Source organism: Hyaena hyaena, unplaced genomic scaffold, assembly GCF_003009895.1.
Source record: "Hyaena hyaena isolate Hyena2069 unplaced genomic scaffold, ASM300989v1 scaffold_25, whole genome shotgun sequence".
Taxonomy (NCBI): domain Eukaryota; kingdom Metazoa; phylum Chordata; class Mammalia; order Carnivora; family Hyaenidae; genus Hyaena; species Hyaena hyaena.
In genome coordinates this window covers 5,838,104-5,862,878 of record NW_024080657.1, presented here as the reverse complement: position 1 = coordinate 5,862,878, position 24,775 = coordinate 5,838,104, and the positions used below count along the sequence as shown (strand labels likewise).

The 24,775-nt window shown below is 41.2% G+C and overlaps 1 protein-coding gene across 1 annotated transcript in view; it reads left to right on the top strand.

Moving 5' to 3' along the window:
* The window catches only part of PTPRT (protein tyrosine phosphatase receptor type T), an 803,437-nt gene that overhangs the window by 419,223 nt on the left and 359,439 nt on the right, over nt 1-24,775 (top strand). The window contains exon 12 of the mRNA XM_039227066.1: nt 16,877-16,986. Coding sequence (XP_039082997.1) covers nt 16,877-16,986 — 110 coding nt within the window. The remainder of the gene's footprint in view (nt 1-16,876; nt 16,987-24,775) is intronic.

The window sequence follows — 24,775 nt, the reverse complement described above, 5'->3', positions numbered from 1 at the left end:
TTAATTAGCATTCTTCCTTGTAGAAGGGTTTTCTCTCCCTATCCCCCTCCCCATTTTTATTATCCCTACTGACTCAGATCCTTTTTTTGTTTTTTAATTCATTTTATTAAAGTCCAGCACTACTTATAATTCTCTTCAGTGCTCACATTGCCTCATCTGTGGCTGCTGGGAGTCCCTTCAGGTTGGCTTCTAGGTTCTTCTGACATGTTCTCATTAGTCTTCTTTGCTTCTGGCATAACAAAATATTCTAAACCACCCTTGTAATACCTCTCCCCCAGACCTGAAGTCAACCACTTATCTAAGGATTTCTGGTTGCTCTCAGTGGGGAGTGGTATTTTGGCACTAAGATATACATCTTAGCTGTGATCAATGGGGTGTTACTGCCTCTAGACTTTTCAAGTAGGTAGAACTGAGGAATATAATTTATCTCTTTTAAGTCACAAAGTCACACTGATTCAAATCACCTCAGGATTCATTCCTCTGTGTTTGCCCTCTTTCTATACAGATCTCTCCTTCCTCCCACTGTGAGGACCCTCAGTCCCAACATCCACACATTTCCTCATTTGCTCCATCCTACAATACATATAAAATAGTTTCAGAAGTACAATACCAATCCTCCTAAAAATAATAAAGCTACTTTGTTAGGTTAAAGATTTTCTTTTCAGCTCTTCTCTCCTTCAGCAGCCAAAATGCAGTGTTCAAAGGCTTAGTCTTCTCTGTGTGGTTATATTATCAATTTGATGCCCAGTTAGGCTCATTTGTTTCCATTCTAAGGCTTGCCTCCCCCCATCCTTTTTATTTAATTTTATTTTTTAAAATTAAAACCATCTCATGGTTCAGAAGTCAAAACTGTAAAAGTATATACACAGAGATAGTGCTGCCATCTCTGTGTCCTTCACACTGTTTCTGTCACCATTTTTATTCATTTCAGATATGTTTTTCCTATAGTTCATTTTGCACAAAAGGTAAAAATTCTCTTTCTCTTATTTTTCTATAAAAGATAGCATAATAGATACACTCCACGTCATGTGTCTTTGTTCACTTAATATACTCTGGAAGCCATGCCATATTGGTTTGTACAGATTGGTATCATTCTTTTTGAGAGCTGTATGAGACTCTTTTATGTGCATATAACATTGTTTGTTCAAGCAGCATCTTCCAGACACTTCGGTTATTCCCTTTACTTGCTATGAAAAGTAATACTACAGCAAATAGCCTTGTGCTTACTTTGTTTGGTATTTGTGGAGTTGTAGTTCTATGGTAAATTCCTGCAAGTGGGTTTGCCGGAGTCAGAGGGTAAACAGAGATATAGCTTTGTTAGATGTTGACAGATACTCCTCCTCAGAAGTTGAATTATTTTACATTTTCACTAGCAGTGTAGGTTCATTTATCTTAACACCAAATGTGAGAAAGCAAGCAGTATTATTTTTCCTATTTTGCAGTAAGGAATTTTAGGCTCTCATATAATTTATAATAAGTATATAAAATATGGTTGATTATAATTAATATGTATATCCTACATTAATATAATATATATGCAATATGATTAATCACATATAATACATATATTATTTCATAGAATATGGTATATGTACTTGCATTATAGGAAAGACTGACATGTCTTGGGAATGAGTGTCTGTATTTCATGTGCATTTGTAGAAGCCTAATTATCTGGTTCCTCAGGTTGTAGGAAGCTAGAAAGAGGCTGTATGTTGCTAGGAACAGGTGTATGTATAGTAACAAGGCGCAGTGCGTGAAATCTAGAAGAGGGAAGTGAGGAAAGAATAAAAGGCAATAACAGCAAGGCAATAAATAACAGTCCAGAATCAGTTAGTAGAAGGGTATAAAGCTATCTTAGCAAGTCCTGAAAGCATGGTTTAGTTGGCACTTAGTACATTTTAGAGTTTTACAAAGATGACCTTGAGACAGTATAAAAGGTAAGGAGAAATGGAGATGTGGTTTTTGAATGCTCGTGTTGACCTAGGCATTGTGCTGATCTCCTTCATTTCTACAGTGAGTTGCCAAATCCTGTGATGTAGGTGCTTAATGATATGGCTGTGGCTCAGAGAGGTCAAGGAACCTATCCAGGGCTACCACACAAGTGGCAGAACCAATAAATAGATCCCAAAATCTTACCCATAATTTTTTCCCTAACCGTCTATTAAATAATCCTGTATCCTAACCAAAACCTCCTCAACACTCTCTGTGCTTATTTTTTTCTCTGCCATTCATCATTGTTGAACAACGCGCATTTGTTGCCTGTGAAGCAGCCAGTAAGTTGCTTATTAACTATTAACTCTTTGGTGAGTGAATGAATATTTAACATCAGAGTCCACCCCTCTTCCCCATACCACAGGGTCCACCTGTTTATATACACTGTTTAAGGAGAGGATATGTGTAATGTATTTTATCTATATTCAAAAGCAACTCAAACTGGCTTGCTAGAGCTGATCATTAGCCTCTGTCTCCACCTCTTAATTCTGTGATATCATATTCATTGCTCAAAATTGGTCATGGGGGGGAATGTACACACCATGGATATTGGCAGACCTCTTGGGGTTTTTGTTTTCCCTGGCAAGTTGCTTATGAAGCATTTACTAATACACCACTTCATAGTTCCATTAAAAAGATATAGTTGACATCTTAAAATGTAAACATTTATCCAGAAAGAATACCTTTCCTTCATCAAGGCTAGGAAATCTGTCTTGTCTCCATCAGACACACTTAACAGATTCTGGTGGCCTTCAAACCATTTTCACATTATTTTTATATTTCTCAAGTTAGTTCTGAGTCTCTTTATAATGAACTAACTAACCACCCAGTATGGCACCTGGAATGGAAAGCTCCCTTCACACCCCCCCCCCCCAAAAAGACCTAAATAAGATAAACAGGATGGGAAACTTTTGCTGACTCTGCAGGGCTCTGAGCTCTTCTTTGAGCTGACTTGTTTACACAGCTACCCACAAAGTTCACCACTATCAGCCCCACTTTCCAGATAGGAAAATGGGAAGAAGAAAGGAGAAGGGAGAGGAGAAGAGAAAACTTCCTTTGATTACACTGTCCCCCTTTATGTTGAAATGAAAATTTCCCTTAAATTACCACCTGACTTTAGGCACAAGAAAACATCTGGTTTAATTACAGTGAATTTACATGAACTTACTGACAAGAAGCACAGTTAAAATTAGCAATTTTAGTGTGTTTTTTTTTTAAGGGAATGAAATTATAAAGTAATTAACCTTTGTTGTAGAACTCTGTCAGAAGGATGGAAAGTTCTGTGCTGTTAGATACAAGAAGAAATGAAATTGTGGGAAGGGAATATGTGGACTCATTAAAGAATTACAAAGAAAAAAGAAGACTAAAGTAACACAGAATTAGAAGATAAGAGGAAAAAGGAATCTTTCTCCAGGAAGTCTTTTCATGATGAGAGAGAGTGGTGGGGGAGGGGAGAACCAGTTGAATCCAAGGAAAGTAAGTCTGCTCCATTGGAAGGACATGGTGACCTGTGGAGCAGTGGTGTGGTGTGGCAAAAAGAAGAAGAAAAAGCTTTGGTGTAGGGCTGAGACGACCTGGCTTTGCTACTCCCAGACAGTGAGATTGGCTTTCAGCAGTTCTGAACCACATCTACCAGAATAAGGAAAGAAGGGCTGATTCAGAAAATATGTTGGAGTCAGAAGGATCTGGGCTACTTCCAGACTCTATTCACTACTTTGTTATACAGCTCTGCTTAAATTATTTGCATATTGGGCACTGCAGTGTCCCTGTCTGTGGACTGGGGATGGTAATACCATCAGTCCCTTTAAGGTGTTCTAGGTGAAGGTCTGTACGTAAAGCACTGAACTTATTCTCTGCCGAGAGTACAGACTCAGTGGTGTGTAGCCATTGTCAGACATGGCAGGCAGATTTTTAATCAAGGGAGTGTAACTGGAAGAAAACCAAAGTGGGATCTTTGCAAAATTTCTGTTAGTCATGGACAAGGGGCTGTTTTAGAATCACCTATATTATCTCTGTAACCTCAATCTCAGATTTCTCACTCTGACCGTAGAAATGAATATGTGTGTGCCAGTGAAGTTTTTCCAGTAAAGTTTTATTTACAAAACGAGCAGCTGATTGCATTTGGCTGTAGCCATAGTTCGTTGACCCTTGATCCCCAATGATCCCTCCTAACTATTTCCTCTAGTATCTTGACTTTACAATCCAGTGATATACTGATGATTTCCCCAATTGGTATCTCCCAGCTAGACCTCTCCTCTGCCCTCCAGAGTCATTTACCAACTGCCTGTTCAGCCTGTCCAGCTGGATTGCTAATCAGTCTCTGGAATTAAACATGTCTAGAGCTGACCCCCTGATCATCCCTCATCCACCCCCAAACTCATTCTTCCCGCAGTCTTTTCCGTCTAAGTTAATGGCAACTGCCTTTTATTAGTGGCTTGAGTCAGAAGCCTTGATTGTTCACTTTTATCACACCCAAGGCCCCAAATACCTTTCAACCTGGATTCTCTATGGTTGGCACCCCTTCGCTTTGTGCAAAGCAGCAGCAGACCTCCTCACTCCCCACAACCCATCTATAAGCATATTTTCTTAGCTCATTCTTCAGTAAATAGTGTGAATTTGACCACTGCTTACAGTCCCTACTGCCAGCTCTGTGGTCCAAGCCACTGTGATCTCCAACCTGGATTATTCCAATAGTCCTTCAATGATCTTTCAGCTTCACCTCTGGCCCCTGCACTCTTTTCTCTGCATAGCATCCAGAATGGTTTTGTTAAACCACCAGGCAAATCATATCCTCACCCCTCTGTTCAGAACCCTCCATTGATTTCTCATATCACTGAGATTAAAAGTCCACATCCTTGCAGTGGTTCACAGGGCCCCACGTGGCCACACCTTCTACTTCTGGCTGCCTCTCAGACCTCATCTCCTTCTAACTCGGCCTTACTACACAAATCCAGTCGTTGTTCTTAGACATGCCAGCTGCACCCCTCCCTTAGCACCTTTTAAGGTGCCATTTCTTCTGGCTGGAATGATCTACCCCCCCAAAAAACCTGTGAAGGCTGCTTCCTTCATATGTTTCAAGTCAATGTCACTTTTCACGGAGATCCTCCTCAACTATTCTGTGAACAACTGGAGGCCTCCTGTGCCACACTCTGTCCCTCTTCTCTACTTCGTGTCTCTCAGTAGCATTTATCACTTAACATACTACATATTTCACTATACACTTTAGTATCTGTCTTCTCTCACTAGAATGCACACTGAGGAGACAATTTTTTTTTTCTGTTTGCTAGGTATTTTCAAGCACCTAGAACAGTGCCAGGTAGAACATAGGCATGCAATAAAGAGGTTATTGGATGAATGAATTCCGAGTCCTCAGAGACAAGATAGACTTTAAAATTACCGTAGGAATCAGAAGATGGTTGCTGAAAGCTATTTAGTATACTCGGTAAGCTATGGAAAGATACAACTTTTATGATTAGTAGTATAACACCATTTGGAAAGAATGGAGGCAAAAACACCAAGGAAAATAGTAATCATCCTGATTCTGCAGAAAATCAAATTTGTGCTCTCCAGGCTCCACTAGAGCAGTTCTCAGAGAGCATGATGGAACAGGAAGAGGCAAACACAGAATGATACTTACTACCTTTGTGCCAGCCACTTTGCTCAGCACTTTACCTGTGCGAGTATATTGAATCGCCACAATCGCTGTGAAGGAGGTACTGTTTTATCCTCACTCTAAAGTAAGGAAACTGAGCCACAAAAAGGTTAAGCAACTTGCCCCAGGTTATACAGCAAGGAAAGGCAAGTACAGAACACAAACCCAGGCAGTCTGGCTCAGCCTACGGCCTTGGTCATCATGAGGTGCTGCCTTTTGAGTCTACGGGACAAAAATGAGAGTTTCCATTCAAGGTGGTGGTCTGATTCTTAAACTACCTTCCCCAAGGAATGAGAGGAGAACACCTGTAAACCTGCCCTGGGAACTAGAAGATGGTGCCATACCCATGTCGGAAGGAAGGAATGAACTCAGTGTCAGAAGGGGAACGTAAATGGGGAGAAGACGGTTGAGCTGTAACTTGAGCGAAAGAAATCCCTTCCTCACCCTGGGAACCCAAGGGGAAATACTTACAAGACTGACTGCATTAATATCCTCAAATTCTGACCAGGGCTGAAGGCAAGGGTATGCTGTGGAGCTGGTGGGTGGAGTGAGGGATTGGAGAGCAGGAGCTGGCATCTTCATATGCCAGTCTACACTGTGGAGAATGAGAGCTCTCACTCCAAACCTGCATGCGGTAAAGAAGGAAAAGAAAGGGATTTAATGAAAGGCTAGCTTTGAGAAGAGATGCTCCAATTGAAGGAAGGGGCAGTGTTGTAAGTGAATTAAAGCTGCCTTTAAAAATACCAAAAACAGGGGCGCCTGGGTGGCTTAGTCGGTTAAGCGTCTGACTTTCGCTTAGGTCATGATCTCGTGGTTCATGGGTTCGAGCCCTGCATCGGGCTCTATGTTGACTGCCAGCTCAGAGCCTGGAGCCTATTTCAGAGTCTATACCTCCCTCTCTCTCTGACCCTGCCCTGCTCATGCTCGCTCTCTCTCTCTCTCTCTCTCTCTCTCTCTCTCTCTCCCCTCCTCCCTCCCTCCCTCCTAGAAATAAATAAAAATATTTTAAAAAATACCAAAAACATTCTCTCTCTGAAAAGAAGATTTTTCTGTTGCCTGATTATTTTCCTTCTCAAACCTTCCCCTCCCCACCCTCAACCAAGTAGATCTCCTAGCTAGCCAAGTAATGGATGGATGTATCTGAACTCCTCCCTTTCCCTCTGGGTTAGAAATATTTAAAACCAGTACTTACATAATCACTAGTAGAACATGTCTCGACCCACCAAACAAACCATCTCATTCTACCTCTTGTAAGGTTGTATAAAGAAAGATTATTAGACAGATGCTTTCATTCTTATTAAAGGGGACTGATCTGATAATGTAAAGCAAATGTCCCCTGAGAATGAAGGCAGGAAGCAAGGTTTAAAAACAGAATAAAACACTAATTCACATTCTCACCAAAATATATAAATACATGCTAGGCTAGAACATGCACAGAATGGAAGTCAGTAATGTAAGGAGGTTAGGTCTCCCAGACTTATTTTTGTAAAAGAGTTTAAATCTATTTACTATATTTAGTATTTTAATTTAATAATAAACCCTATAGTTATAAGGGATATATGTTTAAGAAATAAAAATTATAATGAAAAACAAGATTTGTTATTGTTATGAAGTGAAGAAGGTTACCTATTGAGGGCATGAAATTGATTATTAGTAAGTTAATGAGATGAATATTTGTTTTATAAGCTTGTGTAGTGGCTATTTCACAAAAGGATAAAATGAGGATACTAAATACCCTTTTATACTGATAAATATTACCATTTATGGGATATGGAAAAATTCTTAGCAAAATATGAACTTCAAATTTTGACTCAACGCACACACACAAGACTTACATGATTTTACAGCAAATGGAGAAATAGAATCAATAGTTTAAACTTTTCCAGCAAAGAAGACACCAATTCTGAATGATCTTACAAGTACAGTCAAATACTCAAGGCACTGGTATCTCCAGTCTTACATATACACTTTCAAAGAGCAAAGAAAGTAACACTTACCTCTTCATTTCATGACACTATTGTAACCTTGATATCTAAACCACACAAGCTTATTATGAGAAAAAGGAAAATTAAGTGCAAATACCCCAAACAGAATATTAGCAAACAATCCATTGCTGTATACAACTAGGAAAATATTAGTTTTATTTTAAGAAATCAGTATTGGTTCAACATTAGTAAATCCATTAGTGTAATTCACTACATTAAGAGGAACAAAAATGTATCATTACTATAATAGATACAGAAAAGCGTCACTTAAAGCTCAGCAGGATATAAAAAGGAACTATCCCTGTATACCAGGAATAAAAAGGACCTTCTTACACTGATAAAGGGAAACTAAGAAACCTACAAACACCATACTTGAGGATAAAATAACAAAATCATTCTCTTTAACACTGGAAAGCACACAAATACTTACCATTATCTCCACTAAATATCATATTGATGACTCTGGCTGAAGACAAGAAAACTAAATAGAGTTAAAAGATGGTAAAAACCAAAACTATTATCAACTGTAGTGCTATGATTATTTATATAGATAACCCAAGGAAAGTTGTACACAAATTATTAGAATTAAGAAGAGAATGTAACATGTCTGACAAAGAAGTTGATATTAAAAAGTCAATTGTCTTTCTGTTTACCCAATAAGTATGTGGTAGGCTCTTAAAGATACTGTTTACAATAGCAATAAAAAAAAATACAGGGTATTTAGGAATAAATCTAATATAAGATTTCAAGACAAAGAGTATATATAAATGTATAAGGAACTGAAAGATATCAAAGAAGAGCTAAATGAGAGGGATGCCATGTTCATAGATAGGAAAACCCATTGTTAATACATGACCTAGAAAGACATTCTTTCTTTCCCAGTTGATCTATAATTCATGCAATTCTACAGAAATAAGACATTTTTCAAAAATGTACAAGGTCATCCTAAAATGTATATGACAGAGAAAAGGCGAGAATAGCTAAGACAGTCCTGAACACGAAGTACAGAGTTGCAGGCCTTGTTCTACTAGCTATGAAGATCCACAAATCTTTGCTTATTAAGATTTGGTATTGATACAGGAATAGTCTAATAGAACAGTTGAACAAAACAGAACTTGTATGTATGTGGAAATGTGATGGAAGGCAAAGGTAGTATGGCAGATCAGTTGAGTAAATACATTTTTCTTTTTCATTAGGTCATGGTAGAATAGAGAAGAATTGAAATTGGATCCCTGCCTCACACTATACATGAAAACACAATTATAAATGAGTTGAAGACACTTTACAAAAGACCTAACTTTAAAATAATTTGAGAATAATTTAATATTCCTATGACTTAAGAGAAAGTACTTAAGTAAGATTCTTTTGTTAGAGTTTATTATTTTTGTTTGGATTTACCTGGTCTTAGGATAATGATTTGAATGCAAGTAGTTGATTTAGGAAGTGGTCCAGGACACACTGGTAGTGAAAAGAGGAAGAGAAGGGAAGGAAGCCAATCTTGGTGTGTTATCAAGAAAATTACCTTGTTAAGTACTTTATAGATTTTGGGTACTAACCCTTTATCCAATATGTCATCTGCAAATACCTTTTCTTATTCCATTGGTTGCCTTTTAGTTTTGTTGATTATTTCCTTTGCAGTGCAGAAGCTTTTCATCTTGATGAGGTTCCAGTAGTTCATTTTTACTTTTAATTCTCTTGCCTTTGGAGATGTGTCAAGCAAGAAATTGCTGTTGCTAAGGTCAAAGAGGTTGTTGCCTGCTTTCTCCTCTAGGGTTTTGATGGTTGTGTGTCTCATATTTAGGTCTTTCATCCATTTTGAGTTTATTTTTGTATATGGTATTAGAAAGTGGTCTAATTTCATTCTTCTGCATGTTGCTGTCCAGTTCTCCCAGCACCATTTTCTGGAGATTGTGTTTTTTCTGCTGGATGCTCTTCCCTGCTTTGTCAAAGATTAGTTGTCCACTCAACACCTGAAAAACAAATAATCCAGTGGAGAAATGTGCAGAAAACATGAACAGACACTTTTCCAAAGAAGACATCTAGATGGACAGCAGACACATGAAAAGATGCTCAGCGTCACTCATCATCAGGGAAGTACAGATCAAAGCTACACTGAGATATCACCTCACACCAGTCAGAGGGGTTAAAATTAACAGATCAGGAAACTACAGATGCTGGCAAGGATGTGGAGACATGGGAACTGTCTTGCACTAATAGTGGAATGCAAACTGATGCAGCCGCTCTGGAAAACTGTGGAGGCTCCTCAAAAACTTAACAATAGAGCTCCCCTATGACCCAGGAATAGCACTGCTAGGAATTTACCCAAGGGATACAGGAGTGCTGATCCATAGGGGCACCTGTACCCCAATGTTTATAGCAGCACTCTCAACAACAGCCAAATTCTGGAAAGAGCCTTAATGTCCTATCAACCGATGAATGGATAAAGAAGATGTGGTTTATATATACAATGGAATACTATTTGGTGAGAGAAGAATGAAATCATGCCATTTGCAGCAACGTGGATGGAACTGGAAGGTCTTACGCTGAGTGAAATAAGTCAGTCCGAGAAGGACAGATATCCTATGTTTTCACTCATCTGGATTTTGAGAAACTTAACAGAAGACCATGGGGGAAGGGAAGGGGAAAAATAGTTACAAACAGAGAGGGGGGGAGGCAAACCACAAGAGACTCTTAAATACAGAGAATAAACTGAGGGTGGACGGCAGGGAGGAGGAGAGGGGAAAATGGGTGATGGTCTTTGAGGGAGGGCACTTGTTTTGATGAGCACTGTGTGTTGTATGCACAATTTGCCAATAAATTATATTAAAAAGATAAAATTAAAAAAATTACCTTGTGAATAACTGGGTTTTAGAATAGTGCTACTCCAAGTGTTTTCCAGGCCCAGCAGTGAAGTATGAACTCCTCGTGGTCCATGACAAGATAATTACAGAAATAGAAGTTAAGTATTTTAACAGGAGGAGGTTGTATTTTTCTGTTTTTAAATGTTACATTTACTTTTTAATTTTGTTATTCTTTTGTGGTTTGGTATTTTTTGATAATATTGGTCCACCATGGGTTGGAAATAACAACTATGTCAACATAATAATAATCACTTTCATTGGAGGTAGTTTGAAAAGTATTAATAGAACACATCTCAGAGTTAATCCAACCAAGTGGTGAGGACACAGGGATATTCATCTATGAATTTCCTATCTTTCATTGGTTGAAGGTTTTTTGAGGGGCATTAATTCTCTGAGAGTTCTTGCTTGCCCTGTGTGGAAACAAGTTTGCCTTCACAGCCTTCAGACAGAGCAACAAGTGTTTTGCAGTAAGCATTACTGTATGGGTGTCGTACCAACAGCATCAGCTACTAAGTCTGTCTTTTTTCCAGCTTTATTGAGGTACACTTAATAAATAAAATTGTATATATTCAAAATATTCAACAGAATGTGTATATGTACATATAGTGAAATTATTGCTATAATTAAGTTAGGAAGTCTTTTTACTTCTCCCTAAAAATCTGATAAATTAGACTAAATTAAAATTAACTAATTTTTATCCCAGGGTAACCTAAAGATAAATGGAAAACAGACAAACCGAAAGAGGATTTTTATAGTGCATATATCCAATAAAAGGATCAGTAACAAGAATATACAAAGAACCTCTACAAATCAATAAGAAAAGGACAGTAATGGTCAATAAGCATTAAAGATGCTCAGCCTCTTTAGTAAGTAGCTAAAAGCAAATAAGTCCTCAATGAAGTATTATTTCATGCTCACTGGATGGTCTAGAATTTTAAAATCTGGCAGTACTAAGTGTTTGTAAGGATTTAGAGAATTAGGCCCTTTCAGAACATCGCTGGAGAGAGTATAAATCACTACTGCCAGTTTGGAAAACAATCTGACTTCACTCAGTAAAGCTGAGTGACATTTATACCCTTAGCCTCCCTGTCCTATTCCTGGGTATACCTGAGTGAACTCTTATAAATGTTCAACTGAACCTACAAAAATATTCATAGGCACTATGTTGTAAGATAGCTCTTCTGAGAAATAGCCCTATTTCCCTTCTATTGGACATCTTACCATCTACAGAATAACTAAATAAGACTATATTCATAAAATGAATGAAATACAGCTACCTGCATCAACACTATCAAACAATATTGAGTGACAAATGCAAATCATATAATACAAAGATTCAGTTTCATGTGTTTATCATGAAACCTGAAGAAACAAAATGCTATCTTAGGATAGATGCATATATTTATAACTCCAAATGAAAATAAGGAGAATGATTAACACAAAATCAGGCTAGTACCTAATTGGGTGTTTTTTGTTTGTTTGGGTTGTTTCGTTTTTGTTTTTATGGTGAGAGAGAAGTCAGCAGTATGGAACACACAGGATACTTCAATGATAGTGGTGTTTTATTTCTTAGAAGGGATAGTGGGTACATGTATGTTCATTTCATAATTATTTTATAAACTATGCATTCATTACCTGTACTTTTGTCTGTGATAGATTTCATAAGAGAAGCTTTTTAATAGAGTCCAAAATGATATAAAGAAAAGCAGTAAAGTCCTAGAAATATAATTTGTAAGGAATTTTAAAACATATTTCTGACTAAGGAACATAAAAAGAAGCATTGATAAATGATGATTTGTACAGCGTTACTGGCATTACTGGTGGGAGGGCTCGTTATAAAAAGGTATCATTTGTCCCTCAGAGAAATGACGAATACAACCGGAATAAAAATTCTGATGGAATATTTTTGAAGTTTTATAAAACTTTTCCAGTGTTGTAGAAAAACAACCGGGTAGTGAAAGCCCAGAAAACTTTGCCAAAGAAGAATAATAAAAGAAAAGGACTTGTTCTGTCAAATATTAAAACGTGTTATATGAACACAACAGAGAGATACTGTCAAAATAAGAGGCTGTGACTCAGCGAAATAGAGCAGGAGCCACTCCACACATGCCAAGATATAAAATAATCGAACATGCTGGTAAAGTGACATTTTAAATCACTGGGGAAAGTTCTGACTGGTCAACTAATTGTCCTAAGAAAACTGTAAAGAACTATGGCTAGATTTCTACTTTGTGCAATATATAAAATATATTCCAGATGGATTAACAAATTAGGTTCAAAAAGAAAGTGGGAATAAATCAAGCAGAAGAAAATACAGATGATGATTCTTCTGATCTGGGGTGAGAACAAGAATTTGCTCTAAACTGGAAATACAGGAGGAGACCAGGTGGCCTGAATGCCAGCTGGTTGATACACTCTCAGCCTTCACTGGATAGACCCTTGCTAAGAGTAGCATCTCCATTTCACTGTTCAGCTCACTTTCCAGCTCTTAAATCTTCTCCCAATTCCTGACTGTTGTTATATGGCTTCACCCTCGCTTCTCAAGAAAATGAACCCACAAGGACACCTCAACTCTACGCTCCAAAGCAGCTGTGCATTTTCCCATCTTGTCTTCTCTCACAAGGAAAAAGGTGCTTCCTCTCCACCCACCCCTGTTGCTGCCTTTCAGGACTGGACCACTGTCAGTCATTTCTTCTTTCTTCCCCCTCTGCCATACATACTTCAATTTTGGATTTTTCTCGGTTGTGTGTGATCCTGCCATAACCTCTCCAGCCTTTGGGAGGAGACGCTGCTGTGGTCTGTTCCCCATCTCTGCTCTTCCTGCATCAGTCCCCCTCGAGACCCAAATCACTGACTTGCCTGCACACAGTCTCTCACCTCCCGTGCTCTCCTCTGCTCATGGCAGGAAGGCTGTGGGGCCGGCGTTCCCCTTTAAATTACTCTTGCTTAGGTCACAGGTAACCCTGAAGACACTAAATTCAGTGGGCACATTTAAGTTTGTAATGTACTTGACTACTCAGTCACCTCTGTCACCGTGGATCCATCACTTCTGGATCCTTTGGCTGCTTCCGTGACAGCCCACCTTCGAGGTTTTCCTGTGGCCTCTCTGAACATAGCCTCCCAGTTTCTCAGTTTCTTTGTTTCCTCCTGATTAGGATTATAGTTCCTCTTGGTTTAGTCCTGGACGTGTTTTATTTGTTCCCTTCTACACAGTTGCTTAATCTTGTGTATCCAGCTGCTACTCAACGTTGCCATTTGGGTGTTCTGCACACACCTCAAATGAAGCATCACAAAACTCACCAGCTTCCTTTCCTAAACTAGCCCCCCTGTAAGGCTTCCTTTCTAAGAACAGCACTCTGACCCACTCAAGGGGTCTGAAACAGACAAGCTGGGGTCTATGCTTGACATATCACTTCCATGTTTCACCTGTAACCATCAACCAAATCACAGTTGCTCAGAAGCTTCAAATCTCCTACACCATCAGCTTCTCTTCTATGCCACCATTACCATCCTTTCTCCCCTGGACGGCCTTGTTCCTTCCACTGTGGCCCCCACAAAGCAGCCCACCACGCTCCAATAGCTGCCATCCCCCACTTTTGTCCTAGGAACTTTTCCTAATCCATCGACTTTTATTTTCCACTTAATATCCTGACTTGCCAGACTAGATTTTCTTTGCCTGTAATTCTCCTAATACTTTGTGCCCTTACCTCCAAGTCCTGATATTTGTGGCAAGGATGAATAGATAGGAAAAACAATTAGAGATCCGATGACTTTGAAGCTTCAACACACCTAAAATTTTCAAGAAGCAAATGAAAAACAGACAAAAATATTTGCAACTCACGCAAAAATAAGCTTAAATTCTTAAAAACAGATTATAATTACAAACCCATAAGACAGCAATGGACAAAAATGAAGAGCCATAGAGGAAAATGAGAGCAGGTTATAAAGAGCATGTTCATAAAAGAGTCAATGCAAATGGCCAATTAAACTGAAAAAAAAAAAAAAAAACTACACTCTCTAGTTTTCTAAAAAGGATACACACACACACACACTTAATTTTTTAAATAGTCAGCACTGGCATGGATTGGGAATAGTCATGTTCTTCTTTTGGGGAACCCAGAATGGTACAAACTCTGTGCAAGACAATCTGACAATGTGTATCAAAAGCCTTGAAAATAAAATAGTTCAACACTTTGGCCAGATAAATTAATTTCTAAGAATTTATCTTAGGGACATCAGCAGTTTCTTGAAAATACTGATAAGAATTCTCATTGCAGTGTTACTTATAAAAAATTCAAACCAACCTTTTTATTTTTGACAGAGGCACCCACACTCCCACACGTGTCTGCATGCACCTGTGGCAGAGGGGCAAAGGGAGAGGGAGAGAGAGTCTTAAGCAGGTTCCACACCCAGCTTGGAGCCTTACTGAGGGCTCAGTCTCATGACCCTGGGACCATGACCTGAGCTGAAATACAGAGTTGGATGCTTAACCGACTAAGCCACCCATGCACCCCTCAAACCAAGTTTAACGCCCAATAATGTGACTCTAATGGGGCATTAAAATGCATGGCCCCAAAGAACATTTAAGGATTAAGGAAAAACATGATTCATTTAGTGATAAAAGAACGTCATGTGTACCAACATGGATGGAACTTGAGGGTGTTATGCTGAGCGAAATAAGTCAGGCAGAGAAGGACAGCTACCGTATGTTTGCACGCATAGGAGGATTAGGAGGAAGTTAACGGAGGACCATGTGGGAGAAGAAGGGGGGAAATAGGGGAGGAGAGGGAGGGAGGCAATCCATGAGAGACTCTTGAATGTTGAGAACAAACTGAGGACTGATGGGTATGGGGGGGAGGGGAAAGGGGGTGATGGGCATGGAGGAGGGCACTTGTCGGGATGAGCACTGGGTGTTACATGGAAACCAACTTGACAATAAACTATTAAAAAAGGAAAAAATAAAAAATAAAAACATGTTTAAAATTTAAAAAAAGGTCATAACACAATATGCACAGTTTAATTTTTAAAAATAACATGTATTTGCATAGGCATAAAAATACTGGAAAAATATCTCCGTTTCTGGGGATTATGAGTGATTTTGTTCCTTCTTTTTTTACCCTTTTTGTATATTCTTAATATTCAACAAATTCTGTGTATCGTGTCCATAATGAGAAAAACTAAATATATTTTAATTTAACAATAGGGAACTGATTGCAACATATGGCCAAGGCTATATCGAGAGAGGCATACCATGATGATTAAGAGTATATGCTTTGAAGCTCACAGACAGGTGTTCAGTTCCCTCTTTACAACTTACGAGCCAGATGACCTTGAGCAAGTTATTTAATTCTTTTACCCTCAGTTCCCTTATCAGCACAAAGGAGATAATACATCCTGGGCAGAGCTGTTTTTCGGCTTAAATGAAATAATGTATGTAAAATTCTGATCAAAGAGTAAGTGCTTAGTAAAAAGTACCTGCTTTTATAACGCCAAAATATAAATAGATCCAGTAATGATTTACATGAATTCATGATTCCTTGGGGGGTTATAACTGGAACTTTGGAGAATCATTTATTTTATGGTTCAGTGTCTTCCAGACCATCATAATGATGCTAAAATCTAGCAGGAAGATGCTGGCAGGAAGACTGAGCTGGGTACAGAAGCAGCCCAGGAAAGGTTTTGCTCATTAGGGCAAAATGCTGGCATGGGTCATTTATTCACCTGCTCGACCAACCAACAAATGGTTATTAAGTGTCTGCCATGTGCCAGGCATCAGAGACTCAGCAGCGAGACAAACTAGCTGCCTTCTGGGAGTGAAACAGACTTTTCTAATTTGTGAAGTTACAGGACCCATGGATCCTGTTGGATTCGGGAATTAGGAAACAGAGGAATAATTGGAGACTCCTTGGTAGGGTCTAGAAGATGATAGTGAAGCTCACTTTGGATCCCTCAGTTGCCAGTCCTAAAGTGAGAGTCTAATTCTAGAATCCTACCTGCTGGCAGGGCTGGGGCCTATTGATGTCCTCCCTACACTGGTCAGGTTTAATTCAAAAACAGACTTGCTTAGTCTGCAGATAAAAAGCCATTGGCCATCCAGGAGAAGGGCTAGCAAGCTAGGGCCCAGGTGTCAACTCCAGCCTAGTGCCTTTCTCTTTTAAATAAAGTTTTATTGGAACAGAGCCATGCCCTTTTGTGTATGCATTGTCTGTGGCTGTTTTTGTGCTACAAGCACAAAGCTGAGCAATTGCAACAGGTACTGTATGTTCCACAAAGCCTATAGTGTCATCTGACCCTTTATAGAAAAGCTCAGCCAGCTGCTCGGCTAGTTCAGTGAGGCTGGGGAAATGAGGTGGAAGGTACCATCAAATTCCTTTTTCCTTCTGTAGTTCCAGGAGCTGTTCCCCTAGAATCTATCCAAGGAGGGCCCTTTGAGGAGAAGATCTACATCCAATGGAAACCTCCCAATGAGACCAACGGGGTCATCACACTGTATGAGGTAAGAAGACCCTTTCGCTATACCACTTGGCTTGGCTTTATTCAATTTACTTCAGCCTGAAGTTAGTGAATTTCTACTGGGTGCAGAGCTCCAGTGAGGGGCATGAAGGTGAGTGAGACATATCTTACCCAAAGGTCTCAGACAGTATGGTGGGAAGAAGACATAAGGTCATACAGCTGAGCAGCTTGGTAGCCCTGTGATAAGAAAACTGGACATACCACCGTTGAAGTGATTATTGATCTCTTTAGAAAGAAGAAGGCACTCCGAGAGGCAGACTGTCCCAGCCTATCCCACAGGACCCTGGCATAGCAAACGGTAGTTATAGTTCACTTTATATGGAAAGCCACAACACCCACACGATGCTCATACTACACTTGTTAGTTTTTGGGCTTCCAAAAAAATCCCAGTCATTCCTACCCCGGGGGTGCATGATTCTTAAGCTTTAATATTGCTCTTTGGACACAGCAAATTTTGTTGTTATTTGGGTGATGGTGTCAGAAGCTCCCCCTCAGAGCATTAGCAGGCCCTTATCCTATCAGAGTTATGATATCGTATCAGAGATGGAGTAGAACCTCCTCAGAAAGGAAGATGCCCATGAAGCCAACAGTGTGGCCTCCTGAAAGCTTTGAACGTTGGAACAAACCATGTAGAAGCCCATTGCAAAACAAAAACAAGTAGTAAAACTTCAGCGAGGCTGATAATAGCTTAATTCTAGTGCTAAAATGTGGTCAAGGTTGACCCTCCTCCCACCCTGCATCTTCTGAGACACGGGGAGACTGTGGTACTGGGTGCAGTAGAGAGCAGGGCAGTGCAGAGGGAAGGGCATAGAAGCCGAAGTTGCAGTGATGGAGCCCAGCATGCCATGGTCTGGCGTGACTGAGCCCAGCACCTGGTGGCACTGCCATGGTTCTCGGCCTTTGTCAGGTTCTTCCTCTCTCCAGGCCTTCCACTCCCCTGTAAGATGGGATTGGTAATGGCTGCTTTAGGGTTATAGAAGGTCTGAGGTGGGAAAGGTCACAAGCATCCCCACGCTGAAATGCCCTGCTCACACTGAGAGCTCATGCCAAAAGGTACCAAGAGGTATTAAGAGTGAGCTGTGAAAGAATATCCCCATATAAGGGAGGGAAGTCAGAGAGTATTGGTGAGGGGGAAATATTTAGGATGAACTGGATGGGCACAGAAGCTATCTGGGGAGACCCGGAAGGACCTCACAGCTCTCTGAGGAAGGAGAAGGCCATTCATCATGTACAAGGTGTTTGAAAAAACACCTTCAGAAAATGCCTTCACTCACCAAATCCCAGCATTCCTCAAAAGAAGAGCTGTATAATGTTCCGTGTTGGGCCCCATGGTTGGAAGAAGCTTCCCTCCTGTGGAAGCTGCTAGGGGATGGGAGGTACCATATCAACCTTGCCCAGGACGTGTTCAGAAGCACCTCGATGGGGGAAAGAGAGAGGGACCAAAAACTCAGCTGAAACAGAGCCCCGTCGTTTCAGAGCTACCTGCCGTTCTTTGTGAAATGGAAGTTGTGATCACATGTGCGCGCACACACACACACACACACACACACCTCTTTGTAAAGCAGAGGGAAGGAACCGAGGACTCAGGGAGTTAAGTCACTGGATGCTATTACGTAAATGGCTCTCTATGCCAGATATTCAAGATTTCTGGAATTCACAGGCCAGTAACATTTCTAAAGGTTTGGAGTATCAACATTCAGTTCTTTACCATTTTTTATTAACAACATTTCATAAAAGACATAATTTCAGAAATACAGAAAGGACATAATTTCAGAATAAAAGGCAGTCCTTCAAATGGAATAAATTTAGCTTTATGAATAACTCATGAGTCTCCTTATTTTCTCTTTTTGCATTGAATTGAGGACAACTTTGTCCTGAAAAGGCCCTGTAGACTTTGTACCTAGCTGCCCTTGAATGGGCCGTGTTGCAGGAGGTGTCATATCCCTGCACGGACTGATTTCTTCCTTGGGAAGTATCCTTGCTCCTCTGATGGGTGCACTGGGCCAGGCTAGGAAACCCGCTCAAGCTGTTCAGTGAGAAGAAGAGGGGATTGGATGGAGAGAGAGCAAGGGAGCAGTCCCAGCTGTGAGTGACGCACCCCTTCCGAGCAGCAGCTTCTTGAAGTTGAGGTCTCAGTATGTGACCTCTGGAGCCCTAGGCACAATGGTGGGCACAGATCGGCACAGCGCGCCCCCTCCCTTGTATGTGAGTCCTGTACCTTGTAGATTCCCAAAGACCAATCGCCGGGGATGCTGCCATTTCTGTGATGGACTTTTCTGACACAGCTCTGGAGAGACACCTTCAAGTGGCTTCTTGGCTGCTTCCTCTGCTGTGATTGCAGAGAGACAGAGATGGAAGGCTGCAGCTGTCTGACTCGTCTGTGAACTCTGGAGGTCACCTTTTGGGAATATGCCAAATATCTCAGATGATGCGATAAAGGGAGCCAAGGAGTTCATGGACTGAGGTCATTGTATTTTGACCATAAGCGTGGCTGTGACCATGTGCATCACAAGCTAGTGGGGCCTCCAAAGGTACGAATGTTGGCTTTTGAGGTCAGACAGCTTCATTCTGAACCTTAGTCCTGCCATTTACTTGCTGTGTAACCTCGGGTACAGCAAGGAGCCTCTCATTTATATTCATTTGTACACATACATATATGTTTAACTTTGTGTTTGGCATTTAGAAATCACGTCAGTAATTGTTAGCTCTCACAGTACATGAAAATGAAGAAATTGAAACCCAGAGAATTGAGGTTTAAACATCAAGGTCATAGCTGAGATGGTGAATTTGTGGGTCCTGAGTTCAAGTGCTGATGCCTTGCCCCTTACTCAATATGGTAGTATTAGTATAACCTGGGAGCTGGTTAGAAATAGCATGTCAGGCCCCAGCAGACCACCTGGGTCAGAGTCTCCTGTTAACAAGATTCCTGGGTGATTCACGCGGGCATGAAAGTTTGAGAAGCACTGCTCTAGACCACACCACTCATGAGAAAATTTCAGCAGTTGATAAGCAAGTATGTCCTCCTGAGCAGAGGCAGATGGGGAGTCCCTTCCACTCTGGGTTCAACCCATTCCTGCCCCAGATAGTAAGCAGGAGACCTCACTTTTCAAGACATTTATAACAGAGTATGTGTTTATGAGGCAATTTCCAAATTTAATTAGATGAAACCAATTTGATTTTTAAAATTAGGTTCTGGTTGTAATTTCTAGAGAGGAACCCATAAATTATAACTCACCCTCCTCTGGTCTCAGAAAGTATATTTTGTGACAAAGAAAAATAGGATAACAAATAGAAGAGAAATTTAGGATTCTCTGTATATTCCTATATACAACCTTGGACTTGACAAAGTCAAAAGCCAAAAATAGGAGCAGTGGGTGTAGTAGAGGAGGGTTAAGGCAATGTAAATACTGTAAATATTATTCAGTGTAGTGGGTTCAAGTGAATTTAAATAATTTCCTTTCCCATGGGTCTGAGTCACAACCTCTGGGTCTGTCTGCAGGCAGTTCTGCCCCTTCACCACCACCACCACCACCATCCCTCGCCAGCCAACCTGAGCAACTTTGATTGTTTCCCATTCTGTCCCTGGGCCTAAGTCCCCTTTTGCAATATGAAGGTGTCAGATTGTTCTGGGCCTCAACTGGGTAAAAATCAAGAGAAAAATAAATCCACGTCAAACCCACAAAATCAAAAGTTTATACCTTATTTTGGAGTAGCTCTCCTATTGAAATTTTGCCTGTGGCTAGAGTCTTTGAACACAATGCAGTGATGACACTTCACAATGCAGTGAAGGAAAAATAGCTAGTGCAAAGGCCCTGGGATAGGAATGACTTTGGGATGTTTAACAAATAGGAAGAAGGCCAGAGTGACTAAAGCTTTGTGAGCATGGAAGATGATGATGAGAGCATATGGAAAGTGTGTGGGCAGGGTCCGGTCATGCAGGCTCCTAGAGTTTGTGCTTTATCCTGAGAGAAGTAGAAAGTCCTGGGAGGATTTTAAGCAGAGGTCTGAAAGAATCAGATTTACATTCTTTAAAAAAGCACCTGGATTTTGTGGGGTTAATGGGCTGTGGGTACACAGGCATCTTGGAAAATCTTTCAGATGCAAGGACATTTCCATCTCCTGTGATCCTGCAGCGAGGGCTCAGCTGGCCAGGTGGGAGACCTGAAAACTTTGTCACATCTGCCTCTCTGCTGCTGCTAACCTGGACTTGACACTTTCCTTCAGTCAGGAATTCTTGTCTTGATGAGCTCCTGGAAGCCATGGACCTTAAGACCCTGTGCCTCCCCCAAGGAATGAGAGTCTAGCCCTCACCCTAATGCTACTCCCAGGCTCTAGAACAACCTATTTTTCCAGCAGTCATGATCTCTCTCCCTGCCTGCTCCCTATGGTCATTGGAGACCCCTGAAGCCAGCCTCCCCTGCACTGTGGTAGGAGGTGTTAGGACGAGTTAGACCGTGGCCTCATATCTTTGGAGATTTGTACTGTAGTGGAATGTACAGTATGCATCTGTGATCGGTTTCCTAACAGAGTGACAGTGCCCAGGGTTAAGTAATGTCAAAGGCCTCACATCCACAAACAGCACATCAACATCAGACATGCAGAATCTCAGGCCCCAGCCCAGACCCACTGTTTCAGAGTTGGAGTTTGAACAAGCTCCCTAGATGATTCATGTCCATGTTAAAAAGAAGCACTGGCCGAAGAGACACTTTACAAGTTCACAGTCTAGACCCAGGAAGTTCTCCTTGATGAAAACACTGTAATCCTTGGAGGAATAACGTGGCCACTGAATGCACTGAGTAATATTCCTGTTCCTATAGGACCCAAGGGCTAAATATTCTCACCAGGGATATGGGGATCAAGCCATTCCCATAGACTGTTCCAGAGTCCTGCTTGGGTCTGACTGAGATATCAGGTTTCCGCAGTCCAGGGCCTGGATGTGAAGGTTAGTGTGGCCTCTCCTGCTCTCACTGAACTCTCGTGAATGACCCAGCTCACCCAGAACAGACCGTCACAGCTGCAGACAGGGACTTCTAGCCAGAACGGGGTCATGGAGGAAACAATCCAGCCAGTTGTTTAAAAACTCCTCAATAAAATCATTCAGAGACAAGCTGTGCGGAGTTCATGAAAAACAGTAATCAATACGTGTTTCAATTCAATTAATTGTTCTCGTCTCTGTCCAGAAATAAGAACTGCAGTACGGGAATTGGGCCAAAGATGTTACACTAGCAACTGGGTTAACGAAGTGTGAAAATATTTAAAATTCAGACACGTGAAGCTTCCCAGTAAGAGCAGTCAGAATCACCAAGTTTATAATTACAGCGTATAAATCTGAGAAGCTTAAAGAGAACGAGAGAACCCTAATGAGGCAGGAATGGGTGTCTTGATTATGCTAGAGTTGATTGACATTTATCTTGCAAGCTATTCTAGGCGCCTGGCGTTCAGAGTTAAATAAAACACAGACTTCGCCCCAATAAAACAAAACGACATTCCCGTGCGGGAGTGCTTTTAAACAGTGCAATAGGCCAGAGGGTCGTCAATATTTTTCCAGCATACAGATGGTTGGATTTGATCTGAGCAGAAAGCATGGGCCCCAGAAATCCACATTTCATCAGAGCACATTGCAAGAAGGCTGAGACTGGGGAAGTGTTGTGCACACGATTGGAGCTGGCGCATGTGGATGGAGAGAGGGGCCCAGCCGCCTGCATGGGCTCCTTAGCGGGCTCTCAGGGGGGACCCTTAGGAAGCCCAGTTTGGATATGCAGGCACGCCTTCCTGCTGTCCTTGGATTTGGCCACATGACCTCTTAGGGCTCACTCTCCCCAGACAGGCCCTGGCTCTGGTCCACAGAGGGGGCACTGGGGTGAGGGAATGTGGTCCTGATGAGCCGGAGGTGGTATAGGAGGAAGTGACTAACACAGCCCAAAGCAAGAATTTGCATAATTCAGGCTGTAGCTACGTTAATTAGGATATACAATTTGCATAATGCAGGCGGTTATTGGGTAGAACTTGAGCCAGACTCTAACTAGGAAAAAAGCTCTTGTTTCCTTTGAATTGTTTAAGCCAGAAATGTGGGAATCACTCATTCTTCCCCACCTGCCACTCATCCGATGCTCTAGAAAGTGTGATTGCTTCTCCTGTCAAAATAGACACAGGTTAGGTCACGTGGCCCCATCTCCACCACCACCCTGCTCTCAGCACTCATCTGATGTCTGAAACATGTCAGGACCTCCCTGCCCATCCCCTACCCACACTCTCGCTCTTCCACTGCACACCGTTGCCAGACAGAACATTTCAACAGGTAAATCCAATCACGTACCTTTCCTGCTTTGGCTTCCTCTTAACTTTCAGGCCCTGAATGGCCCCTGCCTGTCTGCCTGCCTCTAACTTCATCTCCTGCGCCTCTCTCCATTACTTTCTGTGTACCAGCCCCTCTAGCCTTCTAGCATTTTCTCAAACCCACCCAGTTCTCTGAAGCTCATGTGGCTTTGTGAATGTCATTCCTTCTGTCTATAGCACTTGTCACTTTATAGTTCTCATGACTGGCTCCTTCCTGTTTACCTCCAAGAGACTTTTTCCCTCTACCATCCACTTTACCCAGCAACTTGCTTATTTCTTTCATAACATTTTCACAATCTGAACTTAAGTTGTTTGTGCTTCAGTGTCATCTATGGGACTTTGAGGCTCATAAGGGCATGGGCCCTGTGATGGTTATTTAATGTGTCAACTTGGCTAAGCCATGGTGCCCGGATATGAGGCCAATCCTTCTGGATATTTTTGTAAGGATGTTTTTGGATAAGGCTAACATTTAGGTCAGTAGAATTTGAGTAAAGCAGATGCCTTCCATAGTGTTTGTGGGCCTCATCTAATCAGTTGAAGAGCTGAATGGAACAACAACAAAAAAAAACCTGAGGTCTTCTGAGCAAGGTGGAATTCTGTCTGCACGTGACCTTCAGAATTGAAGTCTGTCAATGGCTCTTCCCTTGTGGTCCAGGCTGACAGCCTTTGGTCTGGAACTGCTTTTGGTCATATTTGTTTTTGCTTTTCAGTGTGTATTCAGGACCTATAAGAGATGTTTGCTCCCGGTCAGTGTTCAAGAAACACTCCTTGGGTGGATGTGTGGATTTGTGCTTTATCTTAACAAGAGGTAATGGTGAAAACTTTGTCTAATAAGTTTAGTGGTTTTCAAGCTTGGCTGAAGATTAGAATCTTGCCTTGAGAGCCCAAAAGCATGGATAAATAAATAGGTAGGTAGATATATAAATGGATGGAGGGAGGGTGGATGGATGTCTGAGTCTCACTGCAGTCCAAATAAATCTGAATATCTGGGGAAGAGTCTTTATCCATTGGGTTTTTTTAAGTTCCTTGGGAAATTCTAATGTACATTCAGGGTTGCAGAAAAACACTGCATAAAATGAATCCAATGAATTCACTCTGATATGTTATCCTAGCCAAATACTAGATAAATAAACACAGTCTTCACTTTGGCCATCTCCTGTCTTCATTCCACTCCACTAGAATCCAACATTTCCTGTTGTTATATTGTAGCCAACTCAACCATGCACAGGCAGGTGCTGGGTAGTAATTATTTTAAGGCTCAAATTCAAGATGTGTTGGCCTCTTGTCCTCAAGGTTGCTAAACCGTCTGGGGGTTAACTGAAGACACACAGGCTGTCCCAGTCTGTCAGAATCCCGTTGCAACTTACCAGTGGCATCTTGCAACTCTGATGGTGCAGTCCCACACAAACCTTAGCCTACGAATATTTTCCCCTCCC